Here is a 25,011-nt window from a genome sequence, read left to right as displayed (position 1 = left end):
ATGAACTTCTAAATAAACCTTTTTAGTTATTTAGGCTCTGTTCATACTCGTAGAAACATTCAGAAAGGCTGTGGAATAGAAGGTAACGTGTTTGGGTTCAGACATAGGTTCTGCCTGAGTTAGAATCCAGCTTTCCCACCCAGGAGCTGGGTTCCCTTGGGCAGGCTCTTATTTTTCTGTACTGGTTTCCTCATCTATTCATGGGTCTAACGGGTCTAATAATACCTGTTCCCTAGGGTTATTACAATGATTATTTAGTTGCTGTAACAGTTAAGGTTTAGTCAAAAAGACAGAACCCATAGGAGATGTGTATGTATCAAGAGGTTAATTGCAGATAATCGGCTTGTGTGATTATGAAGGCTGGCCAGGCAAGTCAGACACCCACAGAGTAGATCTCCTCCAAGCACAGGCTGGACCTTAGTGCATAGACTGAAGCTGCTCTCCACAAGCAGGTTTTCTTCAGAGAAGGCTCCGTTTTGCTCTTAAGGCCTCTCAGCTGAATCAGGCCCACTCAGATTCTCTAGGATAATTGCTCATACTTAAAGTCAACGGATTATTAACTTTAACCACATCCACACAGGACCTACACCGCAGCACGTAAATTAATGTTTGAATAACCAGAGACTGTAACCTAGCCTAGCTGACACATAACATTGGCCATCACAGTTGCTTTGGATCTCGGTTAAGCAGATGAAACTCACCTGGATAGGTGTTTCATTGTTCTTTCTGCTTTTCAAGATCAGCACTCTTCAAGGGTCTTTCATCCAGCAGTTCTGAGAGATCTGTTTGGTAAGTATATCTGTTTTGTCCTAAGTAACTGTGCAGTTACATTATTTGTGACCCTAGAGAGTTTTTCATGCCAGAGCCCTGGTGTCTGGTCACGCAGGAGTCTACCCGGGAACATAACCTAGCCTCTGTGGAAACCCCCTGACCCGGGCAGCATCTGCCCTTGACACCACGAGGTGCAGTGGTGAGGGGGAGTAACTTACTGTAGTGTGTTTGCTATGCAGCCAGCCTGCGCTGGCGCCTCTGAGAACTGTCTCCCTGTGAGCGCGTTTCCACATGGCCCTGCCCTCTTTGGCCGTAGCTGATGGACTTCTGACCTATATGCTGTGATCATCAACTTGTTTCTCTTGAAATTTTAGACCAAAGACAGAGCTGAGAGCCAGGATTTCTGGACTTTGAAAATTACTTAGATTTTGGCTCGGCGGGATGTACGTCCTGATGAATACTGCTGTGTATGTTGGTGAACAAGCAGTGAGAGTCCCACTGTAGCAGATGCGAGGAGTAAAGCAGCGACGGTGTGGACGCTGTTTGTGGGGATTCCTAAGATACCTTACGTCCTCATAGTTTAAACCTCTTTTATTTAATTTGAATTTAAAGGCAGTTCAGTTGCTTTTAAGCTCACGAGATAATCTAATACCATTAGAAGATACAACAAGAACAGTGTTGAAACTTAGAAATGAAAATTACATAGTTAGCACACATTGGCTTGAGGACTTTCCCAGACAATAGCCTTGATTTTAGGATTTATTTCCACATAGGTGAGGGCACCGTGAATATATTTAAAAAACAGAGCAGAGTAGTACTTTGTAAGGTATTTATGTACACACCAAATCCCATGTAGTATGGTGCATGAAAAGGGAAATACATTGCTTGTCTTATGAAAACTGACAAACCAGATCTGTGCCTCAGTGAGTAACAGAGGTCTCTATCGTTCTTGTCTTCGTCCACCAGCCAAAGGAAAAAACTCCCTAATATGGGACCTCCTCAAGCAACACAAAATACATCTAGATCCATGAATTTCCAGACATTTGTTTGCATATACTTCTTGACATACTACATATCATAAATAAATCCCAAAAGTGATGGAAGTCTTAAATCATTTTCTAATACTTTTCAAGACACCTTCTCCCTTCCTCCACTACCGCTTCTGATTTAAATCTTCCAGCCTTGGGCTGTGTGGTGAAAGAGAGCAAGTTCTCAAGGTTTCTTGGTAACTAATCCATGGTTCTCACTTGCATAAGTGTTTTGTGTATGTGTGTTTTCCCCAACAGCATTTGGTTGTAGGTGACCTTTTTGTGAGGTAGTGAGGCATGGTAGCTAAGACCTCCAGCTCTAGAGCCAGACTGTCCAAGTTTAAATCAAGTCTTGGTCACAAGCTGTGAGACCTTGGTCATTTAAATTATAAACACCTTTTTTCTAATTGGTAAATCTGGGATATAAATAGGACCTACCACTAGGAGTGGGTGTGTTGATCAAGAGAGTTGAAAGACGTGAAAAATTAGAGCAACACTCAGTCAGGTTTCATGGTCGTTATTCCCAGAATGCATCAGTTACCACATCTAACTCCCTTCCCTCCAAGTTAGATTAAGTGATTGATTCTTATTAAGTAGAACTGAAATTGGGATCTTGGTATTTTTTTAAGTTTGATATTAAAAATTTTTAGTATAGTGGGTAAAAGAGATCCAGTCCAGTAATGTCATATTAGAGATGAGGAAATTTGTACCAAGAGATACGACTGTGCTCACAAGTGAGTAGTGACAGGGCTGAGCCCAGATCTCACTCCTCCGAACTCTTCACACAGTCCACTCGCTGTATCTGACCACCATCAAAGGGACCCTTGGCCTAAGTCCTTCATTTTTTGTGAATTTACTTGTAGTCTTAATGAAACAGGTGCTTTCTGTACAAGGGTAGGTCACCTCTTACTTCTCCCTGGCCTTTTACTTGCATACAGAAGAGACTTGATCTCAGTATTTAAATAAAATACTACCCTTTCTTACTCTTAAACAGTGATTGTTGATTCTCAACAAAGCCTTCAGATCTCCCACAGATTTGTTCTGCTTAATCCTGAGGGAAAATCACAAATTATATTTGTGTTAGGCCTGATGTTGGAAGAATCATGACTAAAAAAGTAACATCTCCATGAAACATTGAGGAATGCAAATTTGACATCAAACAGATGTATTGGGGGTTTCTGTACGATGACGTATTTGAAAGTGGGATTCACTAATACTCAACAAATAGTTGTATGTGGTAAACACTCTACAAGGCACTGAGGTAGTTTATACTAAATCCAGGGAAACAGAACCCTAAAAAATAAATCTACAAAAATTTCACCTCATCCTAATTTACTTTAAACTCTGTTAAGGGTAGCAGTCTTCATATCTCATGAATTTTTTTTCCGTTTGCTGGTAAATTCTCTTATTCATAAAATACCATCCCAAATATCTTGTCTTAATATGGAGCTAGTCAAAGTGGCATGCCCCATGAATAGGCTTGACCTTTTCTCAGTTTGGACCTAACTTAACCTTGAGAAGAAATGTTTGGGTTTTGACAGTGTTTTTGTTGTTCTGGTGAACAATGCTGTCACTCAGTGTTTATAGTTCAGTGTTACACCAATTCCTGTAGGAGATCTTTTCTAGAACCTTCTGTAATCTCTTACAAATAAAACATGGAAAAGTAGAGTTTACATGATCAGAGTGTTCAAAAACACATACATAATTGTGACAGATGTCACATACTAGTATAAGATGTAAACAGTAGGGGAAAGTAGGTGTGGGGTATAAGAAAACTCAACATTTCCACAAATCTAAAGCTATTACAAAATTTTACAATTTTAAAAGAGATCTTCCCCCACAAAACATAACATACAAAATTACTGTGGCAAAATAAGTTGCAGCGATTCAATATTAGCAAAGCGAGCAGCTTTCCTTCTGCTTCACCAGGTAGTATAAGATGAAGTGAGTGAGGCTGAATTACTTCAGTGAGGGAAAGGTCTTTGTTCCTATAAAAAATGCTAGTTTGAGAACGAACACTTCTAAAATGTTGGCGTTAAAAGGAAATACAAGTACAGTCTTTATGTTAAACTTACAATAAATCAGGACCAAAGTTACTATTTGAAATGTTTTGAGATCACAAGGATTAAAATGGACAAACTGAAGATCCCTCCCTAATTACTTTAGCATAATTCTAGCTGGAGCACAGATCATCTCGTATTATAGTTTATATGTGTAAGTCTGGCCCCCCGCACCGGAAGAATTATGCTCGTCTTTGTGACTTCAGGTTTGATACAGAACAGATGATAAGTTAATGTTCCTTGATTTGAGAGAAGGACTAGAAACACCTAGAAATCTGAGGAGCTCAAGAAATGTATTCCATTTTGAAGCTACTTGCAAAAATAAATAAGTGAGCTGGAGAAAACCTTCCTGATTTTTATTTGTGTGTTGGTTATCTTGACACACTGTTGTCTTCTCAGGCTGCCGAAATCATCTGGTAGCTCTGCTACCCTACCCCACTTCCCAGGATTGTTCTACATCGCTGGTGACAATGGTGGGGGAACGGTTGCTGCTGTTGTTGACTGTCCTTTCAGGGGAATTGCACCCAGTCTTTCTCAGACCCTTGGTGTCAGGGTTGTGGCTTGTGGGAATAGGGTAATATCTGGAGTAGAGTTTGAAAGCATGTCTTAGATGCTCAGCCTACCACCCACAGCTACATTTCTCTTTCTCTTTTGTCTCCACCTTCTCTTCTCCAGATTCCACAGATAATCCCAAATATCACCTGACTGGGTTCACCTCAGCCCAGAACAGCTGTATATGTCTCCTAGGAGAGTTGTGGCCCCAGTTTTAACAGAGTGTCTATCTGGAAGCCAGGTGTGTAACTTCATGACAGCAGCTTCCCATGTTTGGAAAGGCTTTCCTCCCTCTGTCACTCCCATCAATAAAATAGGAAGGTCTTTGCTCCCTAGATAGGTGGGACCTGCAGGTACTACAAATTACTAAATAATGTATCTTCTTTTTCAAAAGAAATGTTGTTAAGAACAAAATTTATCCATCTATTTAACTGACCATTTGTCCACCTGCTTACCTGCCTGTCCATCTGTCCATATACACATTAATTTCAGTTGTTGGGAATCTAACAGGAAGGGCCTTGCTTTGCCCAGAAACAACTTGCATATCATACAGACATTCTTCAGGTGACAGCCATTGGTTATAGCTGTGAGCAGGATGATCTTGAGTGCAACTAAAAGTGTGATCTAAGACTGGGCCATCATGCCAAGCCAGTTCGGAAAATTCCGACACGCTGGACGAGCTGTGGGAGTTGGAGGAGTGACTCCGGCTTTGAGTGCTGCAAGGAGATAAGTGTTACTGTTCATAGCTGCACAGTCTTGCCACGGAGAATCTATTTTATTATTTTTTAAAACTTGGTTCTATTTTCCTCTCTCTGTCAGTTGTACCTCATTTGAATTGACATTCACGGTTAGTTCAGTATGTGTGATATATATTTTAAAGATTCCAGATATCCTTGGGCATTTACACATTTCCTAATGTGTATTAAATATTAGTCACTTAAAGACAAATTGGCTGTTTACTTTCCTGTCTTCTCCACTTAACTGGACCGGGGCTCATCATTTTTACTCTAATTGCCTGACACTGAGGAGAACAAAGAATACCCTGGAACAAAGAATTTGCTAAGAGAATAATAGTTACTTCAGTGATTTTTAAATTATCAATGTTTATATTCACTTAATTTGATTATTAGCTCCTTGGCTTTTTATTTTATGCTGTAGCAGTAGAGATTTGTGAAATACATGGCTTTCTTCTTGTAAATTGTTTTGAAGTTGTAGGCGTGCTACTGTTTGTGCATAGCATCTTGATTTGATCTCTGCCTGTGATTTCCAGAAGGTGATTGATTATATGATGGTTTGCATGCAACTTTAATTATTCAAGAGTCATAAATTTGACATGAACCTTTTAAATTTAATCTTCTTAAGTAATATCTATGCCCAGTGTGGGGCTCAAACCCACGACCCCGAGGCTGAAATTGTGTGCTCCACTGACCAAGCCAGCCAGGTCTGTTACTCTTTGTTTTGTTTTGTTTTGTTTTGTTTTTCTACAGCAAATCTCTTTTAAAGATAACTTATAAAAACAATAATGTTCATTATAGGCAGACAGAAAATCATAATTCTGTACCTTTTAGAAACAATTACAGTAGTTAACATTTTGGGCATTTGCAGTCATGTGTTGATAAATCAATACCTAACAACCAGCTCTTTGAGTGTAACTCCGTTGTGAATATTAGTTGATATTGTTGTTTATATTAATGAGTAGGATGAAAGTGAAACAACCAAAGTATATGTCGGGATTTCCACCCGTTTGGCTGATGACCCAAGAGGCTTTTTTGTGGATTTGGATCATAGTGTTCAAATATTGGGAGAATGTTTCCTCAGTGTTTTGTGCTGTTCATAATGTAACCTCTACAAACACAACATGCTTTTATGTCGAATCTGTATTATTAACATTTTCCCCCATCACTTTCTTAAATCTAAGCAATCAGTAAAATGATAAATTAAGCCCTGGTTGGCCAGATTTTGTTTGTACACACACCACCCGTAGCCAGTTACACGCTAAGAACATGACAGCCCTGGTGGTAAATTGGAAAGGGTTGCTCAGTAGCACATTGTTGTAGAAGTATTGCCACCAAACAGACGTCATAGGCACACATAATCTCAGGAGCATAGATAATGGTAAAATAAGTGGGAAATAAGTTTTGAGTACTTACTACCTTTGTCTTTATGTGATTTGTTCATTGTAAGGTCATATAATTTCTGTAAGTTGATACAATTTTTTTTTATTTTTTATTTTTTATTATTTTATTTTATTTCTTTGACTAGTTAATAAACTTTACTCAGAATGGAACAAAGAGTGTTTTAGTCGGTTTCCCTCTCCCTTTGCTTGCCACGCCTCCTGCTTGTGCTCTCTCTCCACCCCCTGGAATTGAAAACTGGAACATGAAGCACAGGGCTTTTTCTCAGAGACGGCCTCAGTATGTCAACTGTCTACATTCTCTTTAGTTCCTCACTCCTCCCACTCGAACAGCTGGCGCAAGACCTTCCAGGTTGGGGTCCTAAAAGTCTCCCAGATCTCGGTGGGACCTCCAGATGTTGTGCCTGAGTTTTCACGTCTGAGAAACCACCAAGGAGCCAAGCACCGATGCAATCACACGGGGATTTATTTGACAAGCTTGGGCCCAAGTATACCCGACACAGCGGAGTAGGGACTTGGACCCCAAGGTGACATGCTTAAGCTTGGGCCCAGGTATATTTGATGCACTGGAGTAGGGACTTGGACCTAAGTTGATACAATTTTTAATAATGGCTATGTCTAACAACTGGCCTGCAACATGTCTGAACATTTTTCTGTTTTCATAAGCTAGTTTGAGGTGGCTCTGGCCCACCACTGGGTGGATATGTTTCTCATTTTTCTTATATAAGTAAAAAAATATAGAAGTACATATATAGGGCACCTGGGGGGCTCAGTTGGTTAAGCGACTACTTTTGGCTCAGGTCATGATCCTAGAGTCCTGGGATCGAGTCCTGCATTAGGCTCCCTGCTCAGCGGGAAGTCTGCTTCTCCATCTGACTCTCCCCCTTCTCATGCTCTCGCTCTCTTTCAAATAAAAAAATAAAATCTTAAAAAAATACATATAATACGTATTTGTATGTGTGTATGTATATGTTTATGTATATGTGTGTTTGTATATACACATATAAGTTTTTTTAAGTAAGATTTTTAAAATAAGGCATTTTTTAATTATGTGTTTTGTTTTTTGTTTTTTTTAAATGATGAGCTCAGGGACACCTGGGTGGCTCAGCTGGTTAAGTAACTGCCTTCGGCTCGGTTTATAATCTCAGGGTTCTGGGATAAAGGCCCGCATTGGGTCCCTGCTCAGTAGGGAGTCTGCCTCTCCTTCTCCAACACCTCTCCTTCTCCAGCCCCTCTCCTCAGTTCATGCTCTCTCTGTCTCAGAAAATCTAAAAAAATAAAAATAATAAAAACAATGAGCTCATATTAAGTATTTGGTTTGGGGATCTGCTTATCTACCTTACTGAAGTCAATTCTAATACCTTTTGGTCATGCTCTGTGTCTCTGCCCCAGACTGCAAAGCCATGTCAGCCTTAAGGGGGACTTGGTCAGAGTAGCTGAATAAAATGTCTCTCCTCTCCAGTGTGAGTGCAGGAGGAGAGAATGAGTAGGGACAGGGGCAGCGTAAATCTCCTGCATAGCAGGTTGTTTATTTCTAAGTGTGGTGCCAGTATGGGCTTCATCATTCCTCAGGCAGAGTCCTTACGGGAAGAGTGTTTGGAAACCTTCTTTTCCTCATCCTCCCATGTGGTGCTCTGTCCTTGTTCAGCTGGACCCCAGACTTAGTTTTTTCCTGTATCCTCTTCTGTTACTTTCTTGCTTCCCTCCTTTCTGCATCCTTCTGATGCTTACAGGAGGCACATTGTACTCTCTCTGAGTCTTTTTTGAATCCTATAAATACAGAACTACCTGTTTGAAGGCAGATGGATTCAGTGCCTACAGTCTTAGTGAAGACATACCCTTAAAAGAAGGTATCCTCAAATACATAATATGTATTCTATAATCAGCTTTTCTGCTCCCCAGCCTATACCTGTCTGTTGCTTTGGGTAATCTCATAGAACTGTTGATAGTCATGATTCTAAAAAAGTTTAAAGTCCTTTAGGTACCATATATATTCTTGCTCTCCATTGCTAAAGTTTTCCAGTGGCTTTGCAAAAAACAGATATTTGCAAAAAACAGATATTTGCTAATGGAGAGTTATTGAACATTTGAAGTAAAAGGTTCCATGCCTACTCAGTGTTGAAGTTTGTGTTCTGATTCTCAGAAAACAAATCCATGTGTTGTTAGAATGAACTCAGCTGTTTCTGTATTCTGTCTTACATTCTTGGTCAAAGCCTTTGGCTTTAACAGAAAGTCTTTGAGAACTGCCTGTTTTTTGGGCGCCTGGGTGGCTCAGAGATTTGAGCCTCTGCCTTCGGCTCTGGTCATGATCTCAGGATCCTGGGATCAAGTCCTGCATCGGCTTCTCTGCTCCGCGGGGAGCCTGCTTCCTCCTCTCTCTCTCTCTCTCTCTGCCTGCCTCTCTGCCTGCTTGTGATCTCTCTCTATCAAATAAATTCTTTTTTTTTTTTAAAGGTCTTTTATTTATTTATTTGACAGAGAGAGAGAGACAGAGATCACAAGCAGGCAGAGAGGCAGGCAGAGGCAGAGAGAGAAGCAGGCTCCCCGCTGAGCAAGGAGCCCGATGCGGGGCTCGATCCCAGGACCCTGATCATGACCTGAGCTGAAGGCAGCGGCTTAACCCACTGAGCCACCCAGGCGCCCCTCAAATAAATTCTTAAAAAAAAAAATAACTGCCTGTTTTTGAAGGACTCAGTTAAATGAATTTTCAAAAAATAGTTTCTTTTTAAGGAAGACTATCTAGAGCCCCCAAACCCCTTTTTGCCTCAGCTCAGTAGATCTCTGTCATGTGAGTTCTTTGCTGCCAGCAAAGCAGGATGCCAGGTGCAAACTAGAACCCTAACTGCTAACCCCTAACTCCGAACACTAACCTGAACCCTAACGCTAATCCTAATCGTAATCTTGGCTCTACCCCTAATACTAACCCTAAATCTGAGACAGGAAAAAGATGTGGTGTATACATGCAGTGGAATATTACTCAACCATAAAAAATGAAACCTTGCCATTTGCAATGAAATAGATGGAGCTAAAGAGTATTATGCTAAGTGCAGTAAGTCAGTCAGAGAAAGACAAATACCATATGATTTCATTCATAGGTGTAATTTAAGAAAGAAAACAAACTAGGAAGGGGAAAAACAAAGAAAGAGAGAGGCAAATCAAGAACAGACTCTTGGGGCACCTGGGTGGCTCAGGTGCCTTTGGCTTGGGTCATGATCTTGGGGTCCTGGGATCAAGCCCCGCATCGGGCTCTCTGCTCAGCGGGGAGCCTGCTTCCTCCTCTCTCTCTGCCTGCCTCTCTGCCTATTTGTGATCTCTCTCTGTGTCAAATAAATTAAAAAAAAAAAAAGAAGAAGAAGAAGAACAGACTCATAACTACAGAGAACACATTGATAGTTACCAGAGGGGATGTGAGTGGGGGATGGGTGAAACAGATGATGGAGGTTAAGGAGGGCACTTGTGATGAGCACTGGGTGATACATGAAAGTGTGAATCACTGTACTGTATACCTGAAACTAATATTGTACTGTAGGTTAACTGGCATTTGAATAAAAACGTTGAAGAAGAATTTGCTTTTATTAGTAAAATAAAGACCTTCTTTAAGGCTCTTAATACATGAAATTACATTGATTAGATTTTGCTGTTGTGTATATGTTCATTGCTTCATTGTTGTTTTCTCCACCATTGATTAAGTCCACTCTGTTTTAGGTATTACTTAGATTTGTGAAAAGATAGAAATGTAATGCATTTTATAAAGGGCAAAAGGAAGGGCTTAGCGAACATAATACTTTTGATCAAGAGATTACAAAGGTGAGAAATGGGTGGCTAAGGCACTCTCCTTAGAAGATACTTTAAAAAATTACTAGGGTAGAAAAATCTTGTAGCATCCTATAACCTCAATAATTTATTATTTTTATTAATAACATTTAATCCCATCTTTTTAAAACTATCTGCCTTGGTATTTTATTTTATTTTATTTTTAGATTTTATTTATTTATTTGACAGACAGAGATCACAAGTAGGCAGAGAGGGAGGCAGAGAGAGAGGAAGAAGCAGGCTCCCTGCTGAGCAGAGAGCCTGATGGTGGCTTGATCCCAGGACCCTGAGATCATGACCTGAGCCGAAGGCAGCGGCTTAACCCACTGAGCCACCCAGGTGCCTCCTTTTTTAGATTTTAGAGTCAAGGTTTCAAACTGGCCTAATTTCTTTCTAACTTGTTGGAAGCATCACTTAATTAATATTTTAATCATTTTCAGATGTTTAAAATATGTATTTGTTTTTGCAGTGAGAAACAGCAAGGTATCATCCCTTGAGGCAGTGTTATTTTAATTCCACAAAGAATGGAGAAACACAAAATCATGTTTCTCACCTTTTTTATTTCTCTGCTGCCTTCTACCAAACCCTCTTGATTTTTTGTCCATTTTTATTAATAGTAAGGTTTTATTTTTTATTATACTGGGACATGGACCCTGCTCATAGATGCTGAGTTTTAATGGAGACAAATTTGGTCTCATTGGGAATGCTAAGGTTAAGACATGTTTCCAAATATTCATATACAGGCACACACCCTTTTGTTTTTAATATATTTTGTTGCCAACTCAGCTCCAAGTATCAGCTGCTTCTGGAACTTTTGAGTTTTAGTGCTGATTTTGGTTGCCACATCAAAGAAATACCAGGCACCTGTACTATGCAGTTATGTCTTGTATGTTTCAGTACTGAATGATTCAAAATGGGTCAGGAAGTTGTCAAAACAAAACCCAAAAGTATTGGTCTATATTAATTGTATCTCGGCTAAATAATTAATCTCCCCACTTTTACTTCGATGGACTTACCAGGAGTCTAATTCCACTTTTCATCTTTCCGTCCTTCCTACCCTTTCCTCTATCCTTTATATGACCTAAAATTAAAATAATTTATTAATCAGATATTGTCCTTTTCTTACCCATATATATGTTCCTTTGATTTTCAATGTCCCTGAAAGAATAGTTAATCTCAGGTTATTTTTAAAGTATTAGATTTGTTCCTGCATTAAGGAAGTAAACAGATAGCTAAAAGTTATAATCAGAAATGTAAGAATTGAGAGAGCTCTTCTCCGTAACTCTCACATCGAGAGGGTTACATCTGAGTTCACAGCAGCAAGTGTGGGAGACAGTATTGGTAGGACTTTCTACATTCCAATATCTTCTGTCGTTTTGCATCATAGAACCAAGGGAAGACAAAAGTAGATTATGTGTTTTGATGCTAACCATTGTATTGGAATATTTATATATGTATATATTTAGTAAAAAACAAACAGCATAAAGCAGGTGTTTCCAGGTAGGTGATAAACTAGTAGGTTTCGAGAAACCTTTTCCTTTCTTTTCTCGAGTATTCTTTCATCTTTGGACAGAGGGCTTTTTGACTTGATGTTTGTTTCTTATTCTGTAGGTGTTAGGATTCCATATAGGGACTGTGATGGAAGGAACATCTTCTTTTAAGTTTTCCTTCTCTAGTATGACCAAGTGACTCTTTGGATTTCTGCCAAACTTTTCCATGTTCTAATTTCTCTTGCCAAATAGGATCCCGTGCCGGTCTCTTGTCAGTCCTAGGACTTTATACCAGGTTTTCCTTGAATGTCCATAAGGAAGTGTCCAAAGGGGTGTGTCAGCCTTTTTAGGTAGAAGCTCTGATACATGTAGTTTTGGAAACCAGAATGATGGGTTTGAGAGAAAAGTGTGAGTTTTCTATTTTTTTTTTTTTAGAACTTCTCTTTACATTCTTTTAAAAGTCATTGTTAAGTAGGATATAATTGGATGAGTCAGTTGTTTTTAGAAGACTTGTTCCTTATGTACGATCTAAAATACTATATGGCATAGACTCTGAACATGCCGAGAGGACTTTAAAAATTACTATAATTTTTAAATTTTGTCATAATTATTATTTTTTTTAATTTAAGGTTTAACATCATTCCAATATGTGCATTGCCTGAGAAGGACTTTATAGTCTAGTGAGGAACTAACATACCAGAATACTTCTAATACAAGGTAGAAAGTATATGAATGCCCCAATTTTAAGAAAAAACAAAACACAAGCAGAGCATAAGCCCTTCTGTTGTCTGTAGGCTTCTGACTAGACTATGAGCATCTTATGGGCAGGGTCCATGTCCTAGTTGATCTTGTTTCTTTGGTACTTAGCATAATACCTGGAATAGCATAAGCATTAAATTTCCTGAAAATTAATATTTACTCTGAACAGTTAAGTGAATGTTTGTCTTTTGGTCAAAAATACAGAAACAACCAGCTAATAAAACAAAATTTGAAAAACCAGTCTCTGGGTGTAATTAGGCTGTTTCAAACTGCAGCTGCCTTATATTTGTCTAGTATTTTCTTATTCTTCCTACTTTTTCCTGGCACACAGTGAATACCCCTTTAGAACTATGCTATCCTGGGATGCTTGGGTGGCTCAGTCAGTTAAGCATCTGCCTTTGGCTCAGGTCATGATCCCAGGGTTCTGGGATCGAGTCCTGCAGTGGGCTCCTTGCTCAGCGGGGAGCCTGCCGCCCCCCCACTCCCCTGACTTGTACGCGTGCTCTCTCTTTCTTGCTCTCTTACAAATAAATAAAATCTTTAAAAAAAGCTATGCTATCCCTTTTTTGCCTTTTACCAACAAATAACTTCTAATCATAAAATTTAATCCTACTATGTTGCTGTATATCCAAAAAAGAAAGGATTAGATTTTAGCCCTTTTTGTCTACCTAGGTTTTCTGTTAAACCCTTTCTACAAATCACTTTAGGAAGGCTGTGGAGGAAATATATAACCCTAGAAAAAATACATTTTGGTTATTAATTCCTTAATTTATTCAGTATATTTTATTGAATACAGTCACACTTCAGATCATTAGTTTTCAACCTTTTTTGTGTTCACATTTGATGAGGTTAAAGATTCTGCTGTCCCATGTTACAGTAAATACCACCTTCCTGAGGTGCTGAGTAAATATTATGCCCTATATCTCCTCTCAAATTAGTTTTATGTGTTCTACATCATAAAACCCACTCAGATAAGTTTTTTCTGATTAATATCACTCTGTGTTATTGTATATTATACATGGTTTGAAATTTAGCACACCAGTGAAGATTTTGTGCTGCTTATTAGTTGGGAATTACCACAGTTTAAATATAATAAAGAGACAGGTTCTAAAGATAGAGTACAATGTAAATGTGTGATTAGGCAGACTGACCCCTGAAATTTCCATTAACTGACACTTGAAGTATGTTTGTTGCCAAACCCGGTGCCATGTTGGAGTCTCAGGTACCATGTCCTAAGGCAAACCTTGCCAGTTTTCTGCCTCTTGAGTACCAGATGCTCATCAAGGTGACTTTTTGTATGAAAAATACCTCTTGTTAAATATTAGAGCCCAGTACCCTTAACAAAGTGAGCATACAGCAAGATGTAACTGGGAATAAAGATGGGCAGAACAAAGCCAGCAGCAAAATTATTTGTGGGGGATTTGCTTTTGAAGTAAATTGTAGGTGGGATTGCTTGTACTATTCAAATTATGTTTATTTCTCTCTGTGAGTAGTATTGAGTTCACAGGAGTTCGGCGAGCACACGATAATTGTTCCACTGACTTGCACTGTAAAAATGAGTAAAAGGCAGTCTCTTTCCTTGAGAAGTTGGCAGTCTAATTAGGAAGTCAAGACATTTATGTGTTGGGGGAAAAAAACAGAAAACAAAGAATTGGGAAGAACAGGGCAACATACTCTAATTTTAAATGTAGTGTAGTTATTAATAGTAGAGCTGAAAGTTTCTTCCAGGATCTTTGAACACTTATAGGATTTTTTTTGTTTAATAGAGCTAAAGGAATATGAAACTCTTTAGAGCTACTCTTCACCGTGTCCATTTTGTGAAAAACATCATGGAAAGGGTCCTGGAAAGGAATAGAGATCTGTGTTCTCAGGAATTATACAGTGCTCACAAAAGCTTGTCAATCTGTTTTGTTCTCTTGGCTTTGTTATTGCATCAGCTTGGTAGGAGATTAGATATATGAGAAGTATGCATTGTGAACCTCAGAAGGGTTGCAAGTAGTGAATAATAATTGCAACTGAAATGCAAATGATCAGTTATTCGAATTTATAAGGTAGTGTTACGGTAACTGTAGGGTAACTCAACTGGTATCCGCAGGATAGCCCCCAAAATTTCAGCCTCATAATTATGGACTAGACAAAATTGTGTATTGGAAAATAAGGTAAGAAATATAAGTAACATTTTTTAAGGTTCTAATATGTGCCAAGCACTGTGCTGTATATTTTACGTAGTTTTTTTCATTCAATCTTAATAACAAGTCATAAGATAGACAGTAGTATCCTCATTACAAAGAAAATAATTCTACCAAATAAGTAAATTGAAATATGAAAGCAGGTATCTGGCTGGCTTCAAATTCTGTATTCTTTCCACTACAGTCATGATGCCCCCAATAGACACATCATGCATCCTATTTGCTTTTTCTCTACCTGTCCTCCTCCATATTCTTTATGCTCACTGATATGACTGTTAATTTACAGCATAGCCTGGATAGCTCAGTTGCTTAAGCATCTGACTCTTGAATTTGGCTCAAGTCATGATCTCAGGGTTCTGGGATTGATCTCCACATTGGGCTCCCTGCTCAGTGGGCAGTCTGTTGGTCTCCCTCTTCCTCTGCTCGCCCCTTCTGTTTCTCTCTCTCAAATAAATAAATACATCTTTAAAAAAAAAAATTCTATTTGTCAGAGAAAGAGAGCACAAGCAGAGGATGCAGCAGCCTCCCTGGTGCCAAAGGCAGACACTTAACCAACTGAGCCACCCAGGCTTCCCTTATAAATTTTCCACCAAAAAAACCCCCGAAACTCATTTTACAAATTTATAATGGGTAGATATATTAATGAAAGCTCATTTAAATATGCATTGGCTTTATTTATTCTGAAACTGTGTAAATAAAGGTTGTACATATGATTTGCTTGCTTTGAAAAAGATTAAGTAGAAAAACTTCCTGTGTAACTTCATGTTGTATTATAGATCTTAATTACTATAATTGAGCTGTCAATGGTGATAAAAAAGTGAAATCAGAACTCCTATAACTCTTTCCCTAAAGCTTTCAGAGTATTAATAGAAGTATTTTGCAGTTTTGTTAGAGTTTTTAACTTTAGCAAAAGCCATTTTGGTGGGATCTCAATTATTTTTCTTTACTCATCTTTATTCTCTAATTTTTTTATTTTATTTTATTTATTTATTGGACAGAGAGAGAGAGTCCGTGAGAGAGAGAACACAAGCAGGGGGAGTGGGAGAGAAGCAGGCTTCCCGCTGAGCAGAGAGCAGGGAGCCTGATGTGGGGCTATATCCCAGGATCCTGGGATCATGACCTGAGCCGAAGGCAGACACCTAGCGACTGAGCCACTCAGGCACCCTTTTATTCTCTAATTCTTTTATTTATTTATTTTAATTTTTTATTAACCTATAATGTATTATTAGCCCCGGGGTACAGGTATGTGAATTGCCAGGTTTACACACTTCACAGCACTCAGCATAGCACATACCTTCCCCCTTGTCCATAACCCCACCTCCCTATTCTCTAATTCTTAAGAAGAAATTACCCCCTTGCTATATACCCAAACTTAAAACTATGGAGGTTCATCAGAGTTTTAGAACTAACAGGTAATCTGTGTTCATTAATTTCAAGTAATACACTGTTCTTTGCTACTCCCTACAGCTTATCAGATATGACTCTACATATTATGATGATGATAGTAATTTAAGTATTATTAAAATGGCATTATAGCTCTATATTTGTTTCAGTAGCACACTATTATTTACTAACTCATACTTTCTTCTCCCATTACATAATATTACCTTACTTTAGCAGATAACATAGGATGATAAAAGATTGAGTGAAACACAGTATTTGTCATGATATAGCATTATTGCTTTCTGTTTTGAGAAGCAAATCAGGGCTGACCTAAGGCTTTGTTTATAAAAGTACATATAAGGTATTTTGGGGTTTTCATTTTTTTGAAATGGAGCAACTCAAGGACTTTTGCTTATTGTAGTCCTGAAATAACTATCTTTTTTTTTTTTTTTAAGTGCAGTCCGTCCTTGATTTATAAACACCTGACCTAGGGATATTTGTCATAGAATGAAAAAATGTCCATCAGAAAAAGATTCATTTTTTCATCTGGTATAACCAGAGTACCACTTTTCTAAAACTTGGTGCTAGAAATTTCTTTTACTTTTTTCCTCTCTCCTCATTGCCTTTGTCCTGTTCTTTCATATCCAGCCCCCAATTTTATCCCACTACTGCCACCATCAACTGGCAACCAGAAATGACAAAGTCACCTGCTTTTGCATCCAAATAAATCCTATTGCTCTGTTTTGCCAATAACTTAGTGGTTCTCTAGTGCGGGTGATTCTCCCCTCCCCTGCCTACCCAGAGGACATTTGGCAATGTCTGGAGACATTGTGGGTTGTCACAGCTGGCAGGGGGTGGGAGGAAATATCCTCTTGGTATCCAGTAGATCGGGGACGCTGCCAGTCATCCTGTAATAAATAGGACAACCTCTCGTCCTTTACTAATGTCAATCATGCCAAGGAGGAGAACTTGTATTAGCTCTATTCCAGCATCAGCTGTTTTCTCCAACTCCTTGTATAACATTTTTTTTTGTATAACATTTTTTTAATCTTTTATTTATTGATTTTTTTTTAAGATTTTTATTTATTTGTTAGAGAGAGAGAGAGATACAGAGCGCAAGCACAGGCAGACAGAGTGGCAGGCTAGAGGCAGAGGGAGAAGCAGGCTCCCTGCCGAGCAAGGAGCCCGATGTGGGACTCGATCCCAGGACGCTGGGATCATGACCTGAGCCGAAGGCAGCCGCTTAACCAACTGAGCCACCCAGGCGTCCCTTATTTATTGATCTTATCAACATGACTGCATTCTTCTTGAGGGTGGTGGTTGTATATTCATATGGGTTTCCCCAGCCTGGGGTATGACACCAGGTACATAGTAAGTGCTCCATGGTTGAATAGTTGAATGCATAAATAAGACACCCCAGGCTTCTCCATTGCCTTCCTGGCACTTTCAGAAACCTCCTCTTGCACACCTCTATCTTCCCCACCTCCACTCATTATTTATCTCATTAAATATTAGTGTGTCAGTCCTATCAACAGTATATTTAGTTTCTAAAAATGTGCATGTCCCACAGTGCCCATCCTTCCTGGACATTCCCAGCTAAGACATGAACCTGAGATCATGCTAAGGGAGAACTTCCATGAGGGATTCTTTTAAGACTATGGATGGAGGGACACCTGGGTTGCCTCAGTTGGTTAAGCATCTGCCTTCAGCTCAGGTCATGATCTCAGGGTCCTGGAATTAAGCCCCGCATTGGGCTTCCTGCTCAATGGGGAATCTGCTGTTTCTTCTACCCTCTGCCTCATCCCCATTGTCCATGCTCTGTTTCTGTCTCTCAAATGAATAAATAAAATCTTAAAAAAAAAAAAAAACCTTCACCTACATCCTCTGCTTTGTATACAGATGGAGAAAGGGGGGTCTTCATTTGCCTCCTTTTTTATTTTCTCTACCACAGAACCTGTTAACTTAGAAAGGAGAACATTAGGGGCGCCTGGGTGGCTCAGTGGGTTAATCCGCTGCCTTCGGCTCAGGTCATGATCTCAGGGTCCTCGGATCGAGTCCCACATCGGGCTCTCTGCTCAGCAGGGAGCCTGCTTCCTCCTCTCTCTCTGCCTGCCTCTCTGCCTATTTATGATCTCTGTCTGTCAAATAAATAAATAAAATCTTTAAAAAAAAAAAAGAAAGAAAGGAGAACATTAAACTTTAGAGTTTGGAAAACGCTGTTTTAGATATGATACTGATTGGTTGGTTGGCTGGCTGGTTGGTTGGTTGGCTGGTTGGTTTATAGAGCTAGCCTAAACATGATGCTATAAATCTTAAGAATGTAGAACCTGGGATGACCTCAGACAGAATTCTGTTTTGTGCCAAGGTTCTACCACCCTTCTATGCCCCCACCCAGCTTTCTATTGAAGTGTAACATATATTTACAAAGTACGCAGCTCAGTGAATTAACCACATCTACCTGGCGCCCAGAAGACCCCACGTATATGTTTCCTAGGGCGCCCTATCAATGTGCCACAAACTAGGTGACTAAGAACAACAGAAATGTAATTCCTCACAGCTCTGGAGGCTGCAAGTTTGAAAGCAAGATGTCCTCAGGGCCACACTCCCTCCGAAATCTGTAGGGGAATCCTTGGTTGGCTATTGCTTGCTTGTGGACAGTCTTGGGCATTACTCAGCTTACAGCCTTGTCACTCCAGTCTCTGCCTCATTGTCACCTGGTGCCTTTCCTCTGTGTCTCTCTCATGGTTTTCTTCTAAGGACAGCAGTCTTACTGGATTAGGGCACCACCCTATTCCAATATGACATCATCTTAACTAATTATGTCTGTAATGACCCTGTTTCCAAAAAAAGTCACATTCTGAGGTATTGGAGTTAGAATTTCAGCGTATCTTTTTTGGGAGAGGAATATTTCGACCCAGACACCCTTATATTCTACCCCAGTCACTTCACCTTCCTCCTTCACAAAGGTAACAGTGGTTTTTTGGTTAACATGGTAATATTATAGTAATACTTACAATATTATTATTTAAATAATAACATCCCACCAATCAGTGGTAATGAGCAAGGATGTAATATTCAGTTACATTCAGTAACATTCCATATGTTCTGCCTGGACATATGCATGAAATTGTGGCTTTTTTGGCCCTGCCTGTTAAGTACTGAGTTTGAGTCTATTAATTACTAAACTTGAATCAGCAGATACAATATTAACATGCAGAGTCTCTCCAGTTTTGCACCCAGAAGTTCCCCCCTCAACCTCAGCCAACCTATTTGCGTTTTATTACTGTTATTCTTCTGAGTGACCTTATGCTAATTTTTTCAAGTAGTTGTTTACAGAAAGCCTTCAAAAACTCTTTTTTTAAATATTTTTAACTTTAGATTTTATTTATTTAATTGAGAGAAGACAGAGCTTGAGCAGGGAGGAAGAGCAGAGGGAGAGAAAGGGAGAAGTAGGCTCATAGCTGAGCAGGGAGCCTGATGCAGAGCTGGATCACAGGACCCTGGGATCATGACCTGAGCTGAAGGCAGACACTTAACTGACTGAGACACCCGGGCGCCCCAAGATCTTTCAAAAATGAGCATTGCTGGGGTGCACCTGGGTAGTGTAGTTGGTTAAGCATTAAACTCTTGGTTTTGGCTCGGGTCATGATCTCACTGTGATCAAGCTCTGCATCAGGCTCTGTAATCAGCGTGGAGTGTGCTTGATACTCTTTCTCCCTCTCTCAGCCCTTCCCACACATACTGTCTCTCCCTCTCTCTCTAAAATAAATAAAATGAAAACAGTAATAACATTGCTGGCTCAGTCAGAAGAGCATGCAACTCTTGATCTCAGAGTTGTGAGTTTGCGCCCCATGTTGAGTAGTAGAGATTACTAAAAAATAAACTTAAAATAAAAATGAGCATTGCTTATCCAACCAACATGGATGGATCTAGAGAGTATTATGCTAAGTGAAATAAGTCAGTCAGAGAATGATAAATACTGGATGATTTCACTCATATGTGGAATTTAAGACTTAACAAATAAGAGGAAAAAAAAATAGAGATTCTTAAATACAGAGAACAACCTGTGGCTGCCAGAAGGGAGGCGGGTGAGAGGATGGTTGAAGTAGGTGAAGGGGTGAAAAGTGCACTTGCTGTGATGGGCACTGAGTAATGTATGGAATTGTGGTATCAGTGTGTTGTACACCTGATACTACAACTTAATTATATGTGGATTTTTTTCTTTAAATCTAAGATAACAAAATCAGTATTGCTGAAAACACATGTTTTTATATTACGGTCCTAGTTTCATGACCTTGTAATGACCTCCTGTAATGTTTTTGTTTGGTCAGGCAGAACAGTATATTCTTAAAGTGTCTGCCATAAAATGAACTGATCTGTTACTGCATCTTCTCCAAGTTTTATCATATTTACCTAAGAAACAGCAAGAGGATTTATACAGATTACCAAAAGCATGAGTTTAATAAGATAAAAAATAAGTATAAATTTTAAGAGCATTCAGGGAAAAAAGTGAAGAATTTTATAAACAAGGCAGTTTTTTCCCCTAAAAAAGTCATTATCATTAATGTTTTAGGTTTGTGTATTTTTTCTAAATGATTCCAAAGCAGTTAGGCCAGCTTGTTTGAATAAAATTTAAAACAAACAGCCTGGGGCGCCTGGGTGGCTCAGCCGTTAGATAGCTAGTAGCTAGCTGCCTTCAGCTTGGGTCATGATCCCAGGGTCCTGGGATGGAGCCACTTGTCGGACTCCCTGCTCAGCGGGAAGCCTGCTTCTCCCTCTCCCACTCCTCCTGCTTGTGTTCCCTCTCTTGCTGTGTCTCTGTCAAATAAATAAATAAAATTTTCAAAAAAAAAAAAAAAAGCCCTACCAACTAGTGATTATAAACCTTTGCAGCTAACAACTTGATGGTGAGTGAATGGAGGCTCAGAAGGATTTGTGCTTGTTAACCCAAGGTCACACAGTCAGGGACACCCAGGACCAACCAGCCGTTGAACAAAACTCAAAGCAACCAGAAGAGTTTCATTTTTAGGTGGTGATGTTCTAAGTTCTAATCTTAGGAAGAAATGCTGTTCGTTCTTAGGTCAAATTAACTATAAAAATGATCTATTTTGATCTGTTGTGAAAAGACAGGAATTCCCGTGTCAAACACCAGAGACATATAGGGGGTCAGAACTCTTCTGATTACCGTGTAATTGCTGCCTGGCTTCAAGGGCTGTCCAAAGCATCACTGGAAGATGCAGTGTGTAGGTAGCTGTGAAAGCAATTTTAAGGCAGATTTTTATTTGCACTGCACATATACTTCACCAGCCTTCTCATTTCCCATAAAACATTTTATATCCAAGGCAATTTAAAAACTTTTTTTTTTTTTAATTTATGTTTTGTAAGGAGGATAAGCCAGTAACTAATACATCAAACTTGCTGCTTGGCGCCATATTGAGTCCCAGAAATGACCTGGCATTATGAAAGATTCTTCTTCAAAAGGATTAATGAATACAATAATGTTTTCTTTCTTTCTTTTTCTAGCCAAGGACCTTTGTCATCCATTAGAGCGGTAATCAAGAGATGTAAGTTGGTTTTTTCCTGCTCTGTATTTTCCTCTGTGGTATTTTAAATGATGGTTTAGGCTTCCAGCAAGTGATTGTATTTGATGAATCTTATAAAGAACCCAACAAAAGTAGCTTCCCTCTTCTCCTAAGGAATAATAAACCATTTCAGACATTAGTTTTTCAACTTTCTTTTCAACTTTCATTTATTGATAAGCCCATTCCTCAGAATAATATTTTCCTCTCACAGAACTAAACTATTTTTAAAAATACGGATTTTATGGTCAATTTTTATGATCTAAAATAAATTTACCATTTTCTATAGGTAGAAACATCTGATGGGTGTAAAAAAAGAAAAATCAAACCCTGTCCTTTTTGATTCATTTGTTTCTGTAGTGTTTTTATTTAACTGAATAAATGCCTGTGGAGATAGGCTCATTTTCACATACAAGTGCCAGAATAGAATTCTCTCCAAAATGGTGCATTCATACGTTTCAGTCTTACCTCTTAGTTAAAGCTTTACCAAACCTCTTGGTTAAAACTTGCTTTTGGTGCAGAATTTTTACATTGTTTTTAACAGAAGAGTCTGCAAAGTTCCCTTTAGTTTTAGGGAAACTAAACAGAACATGGATTACCTGTTTTAAATATAAGGAGGGGATTTTTTTTTTTTTTCTTTTTTAAACCAGCAGAATAGATTCCGTTCAGGAGTAGCAGAGAATCGCAATCTGGGACAAGCAAGCTACAGCAAAACCATAGGCAAGTGTGCAGAACAAAAAGAGAAAAACATAAAAACATTCTTTTAGAAAGTAAAGGGGGGAATTGGGAAGACTACTACAAACAAAAAGCCCATTGGAGTAAACTGGGGAGGTCAAAATATAGTGGCTTCTCACTGGCTGAGTTGTGACGGTCTCTCATTGACTGTGGTTTTGCTAGGGGAGAAGGAAAGCCCTTCTTCTTCCTGAAGGCGGAGTATCACATATCTGCTGAGCTCCCGTCTCTCCCTGTTGGATCTGCAATTGGCGACAAGTGGTAGAGCATGAGAGCTCCCCCTGCCAGCCTCTCACCTCCTTCAGAATGAGGTTTCTGATAAGGTGGGGATTTTAGATGTTCTTTGCAGTATTTGAGCTGAGGTCACCACCCCGAGGAGAATGTACCCTATTTTTGAAAACATAATTTTGTAGTACTGAGTATAAATTTAGGATATCCATGGATTGTGAAGAGCATGCATTTGAACCATTGCAGTGAAATTTCGCAAGGTGCCCATACAGAAGGATATTCTGCATTTCCCACGTTTTATTTTTGTTGGTAGTGAATTATAAAGATATGGGAATGCCACAGTATATGTTGAAGGGAATTCGGATATGAAAATGGAAAATTCATGCCTTAGAGCCCTTTGAGGGCAGGGTGGTGTATGGAGATGATTGGGAGGGGGCACAGAAAATTAAAAAAAAAAAATCAGGGTCTGGAATTTAGGCAAGAATTTTTTGCTGGAGATATAATTTGGGGTGGTCAAGGTTATAGGCAAAACCTAGGAGTAGCTGAACCCTTAAAGAGGAAACTTAGAGGCCAGAGAAGGTGATAAAGGGCAGAATCCTGGGAAATAATTGATGTCTGAGAGGCCACGCTCTGCCTTTAGGGTGCCATAGGGCAAAAGGTGAATGACTCCCCCCCCCCCCAAATTCTTCCTTGCTAAGGAGGAGAGACTGAGTCCTGTCTGCTGGCTTCTTCTTGGATATTAGGACCTCTTTGTTGGGGACTGTAATTTGAACCTGACTTCCCATAGGTCCTCTAGGATGGGTCTTGCTTCTACCTTGAGGCCCCTGTGCTGTGCAAGGCTTTTAGAGAAGGCAGACAAGGTGGAGGGGGCAAAAAAGAAAAAAAGACTGAAAAATAATGATCAGAAAATGGAAAAAAAAAAAAAACAGGAGACAACTGTACCTTAGAGGTTAAGGGAAGGGAGATTTTTTAAAAGGATAAGTGAACTGCAAATAGCGCTTAATGTTTCAGTAAGAACAAGCCAAAGGTGGCTGAGAATAGGTCATCATGTGTGGCCCTTAGGCCAGTGGTGACCTTGGAGAGAGCACTTTCAGTGGAACACTGACATTGGAAGCCACGCCTCAATTTGAATGATGAATAGAATATGTGGAGGTCGGGACAGCTGGGGTAGGCTACTCTTTTATGACACTTGGTGGTAAATAGAGGAAGGAAAGGCCGAGGAGTATAAAACAGAGGGGAGATTTGAACATGCCTATTCAGAATTGGAAGCTTGGAGACATTTGTAGGCAGTAGGGAAGGAATTTGTGGAGAGATCAGACTGGCACGTTAAAAGGGGCATTTGGTGAAATAGCAGAGGAGGGAGATGAAAGGAGGGAAAACTTGCTTTTGAGGTATCTTTTTAAAAAAAAAAAAACTAACTCGGTTGTCTTTTAATTCTTATTTATCAGTTACTTTGCGTATACTCAGAGAAATACTTGTTAGTTGTATTATTCCGTATTATTCCTGGATGTTTAGGCAAGAAGGTCAGACATCCTCATGTAATACCATGTAAATGCAGAATGAAGAATAACTGTGTCCTCCCCTTCTCTTTTGCACTTTTTGCCCATTCTGTAAGAAAAAGCTGTAAACAATTTTTGGCCTACTCAACGCAGTGAAATGCCTGTTTTACTCTCCCATACTTAGTCATCCTTCTCCAGTAAGGAGGACTTCCATTACGTTTGAAAAGCAAGGTTCCTTTACGGGTGGTATTTTATTTTATTTTATTTTATTTATTTTTTTTTTTTTTAAGATTTTATTTATTAATTTGACAGAGAGAAATTATAAGTAGACGGAGAGGCAGCCAGAGAGAGAGAGAGAGGGAAGCAGGCTCTCTGCTGAGCAGAGAGCCCGATGCGGGACTCGATCCCAGGACTCTGAGATCATGACCTGAGCCGAAGGCAGCGGCTTAACCCACTGAGCCACCCAGGCGCCCCATGGGTGGTATTTTAAATTCTTCCATAATGATACTGGTTCCAGTCAAGTCTGGAGGTCCTTCTTTTTGCAGTCATTCTTGTGAGCCCTAAATATTATGGGTAAAGATTTTGAAGGATTATAATTGGATATATCTGGAATTTCATGCTTTTCGTTTCATTAACTTTTTAAGAGAAAATTATTCTCTGAAATTCAGATTCAGCTACTATTCATTGCCTGCTGTGAGTCTGGAACTGCTCACATACATTATAAGACAGTGCTCTCTACATGGTAGATGTTAACCCCATTTTACAGATGGTAGATCACTGAGTCTCAGAAAAAT

At 39.3% G+C, this 25,011-nt stretch overlaps 1 protein-coding gene across 5 annotated transcripts in view; it reads left to right on the top strand.

The window, feature by feature from the left end:
* Window positions 1-25,011, top strand: part of SH3D19 (SH3 domain containing 19) — a 179,348-nt gene that overhangs the window by 103,183 nt on the left and 51,154 nt on the right. For all 5 annotated transcript variants that reach the window (XM_032332501.1, XM_032332500.1, XM_032332502.1 and 2 more), the window contains exon 3: window positions 21,703-21,743. In XM_032332501.1, the coding sequence (XP_032188392.1) occupies window positions 21,703-21,743 (41 nt within the window). The remainder of the gene's footprint in view (window positions 1-21,702; window positions 21,744-25,011) is intronic.

Source organism: Mustela erminea, chromosome 2 (genome assembly GCF_009829155.1).
Source record: "Mustela erminea isolate mMusErm1 chromosome 2, mMusErm1.Pri, whole genome shotgun sequence".
Taxonomy (NCBI): Eukaryota; Metazoa; Chordata; class Mammalia; order Carnivora; family Mustelidae; genus Mustela; species Mustela erminea.
Note: the sequence above shows the minus strand (reverse complement) of the source record. Positions and strands in the feature narration are given on the sequence as shown.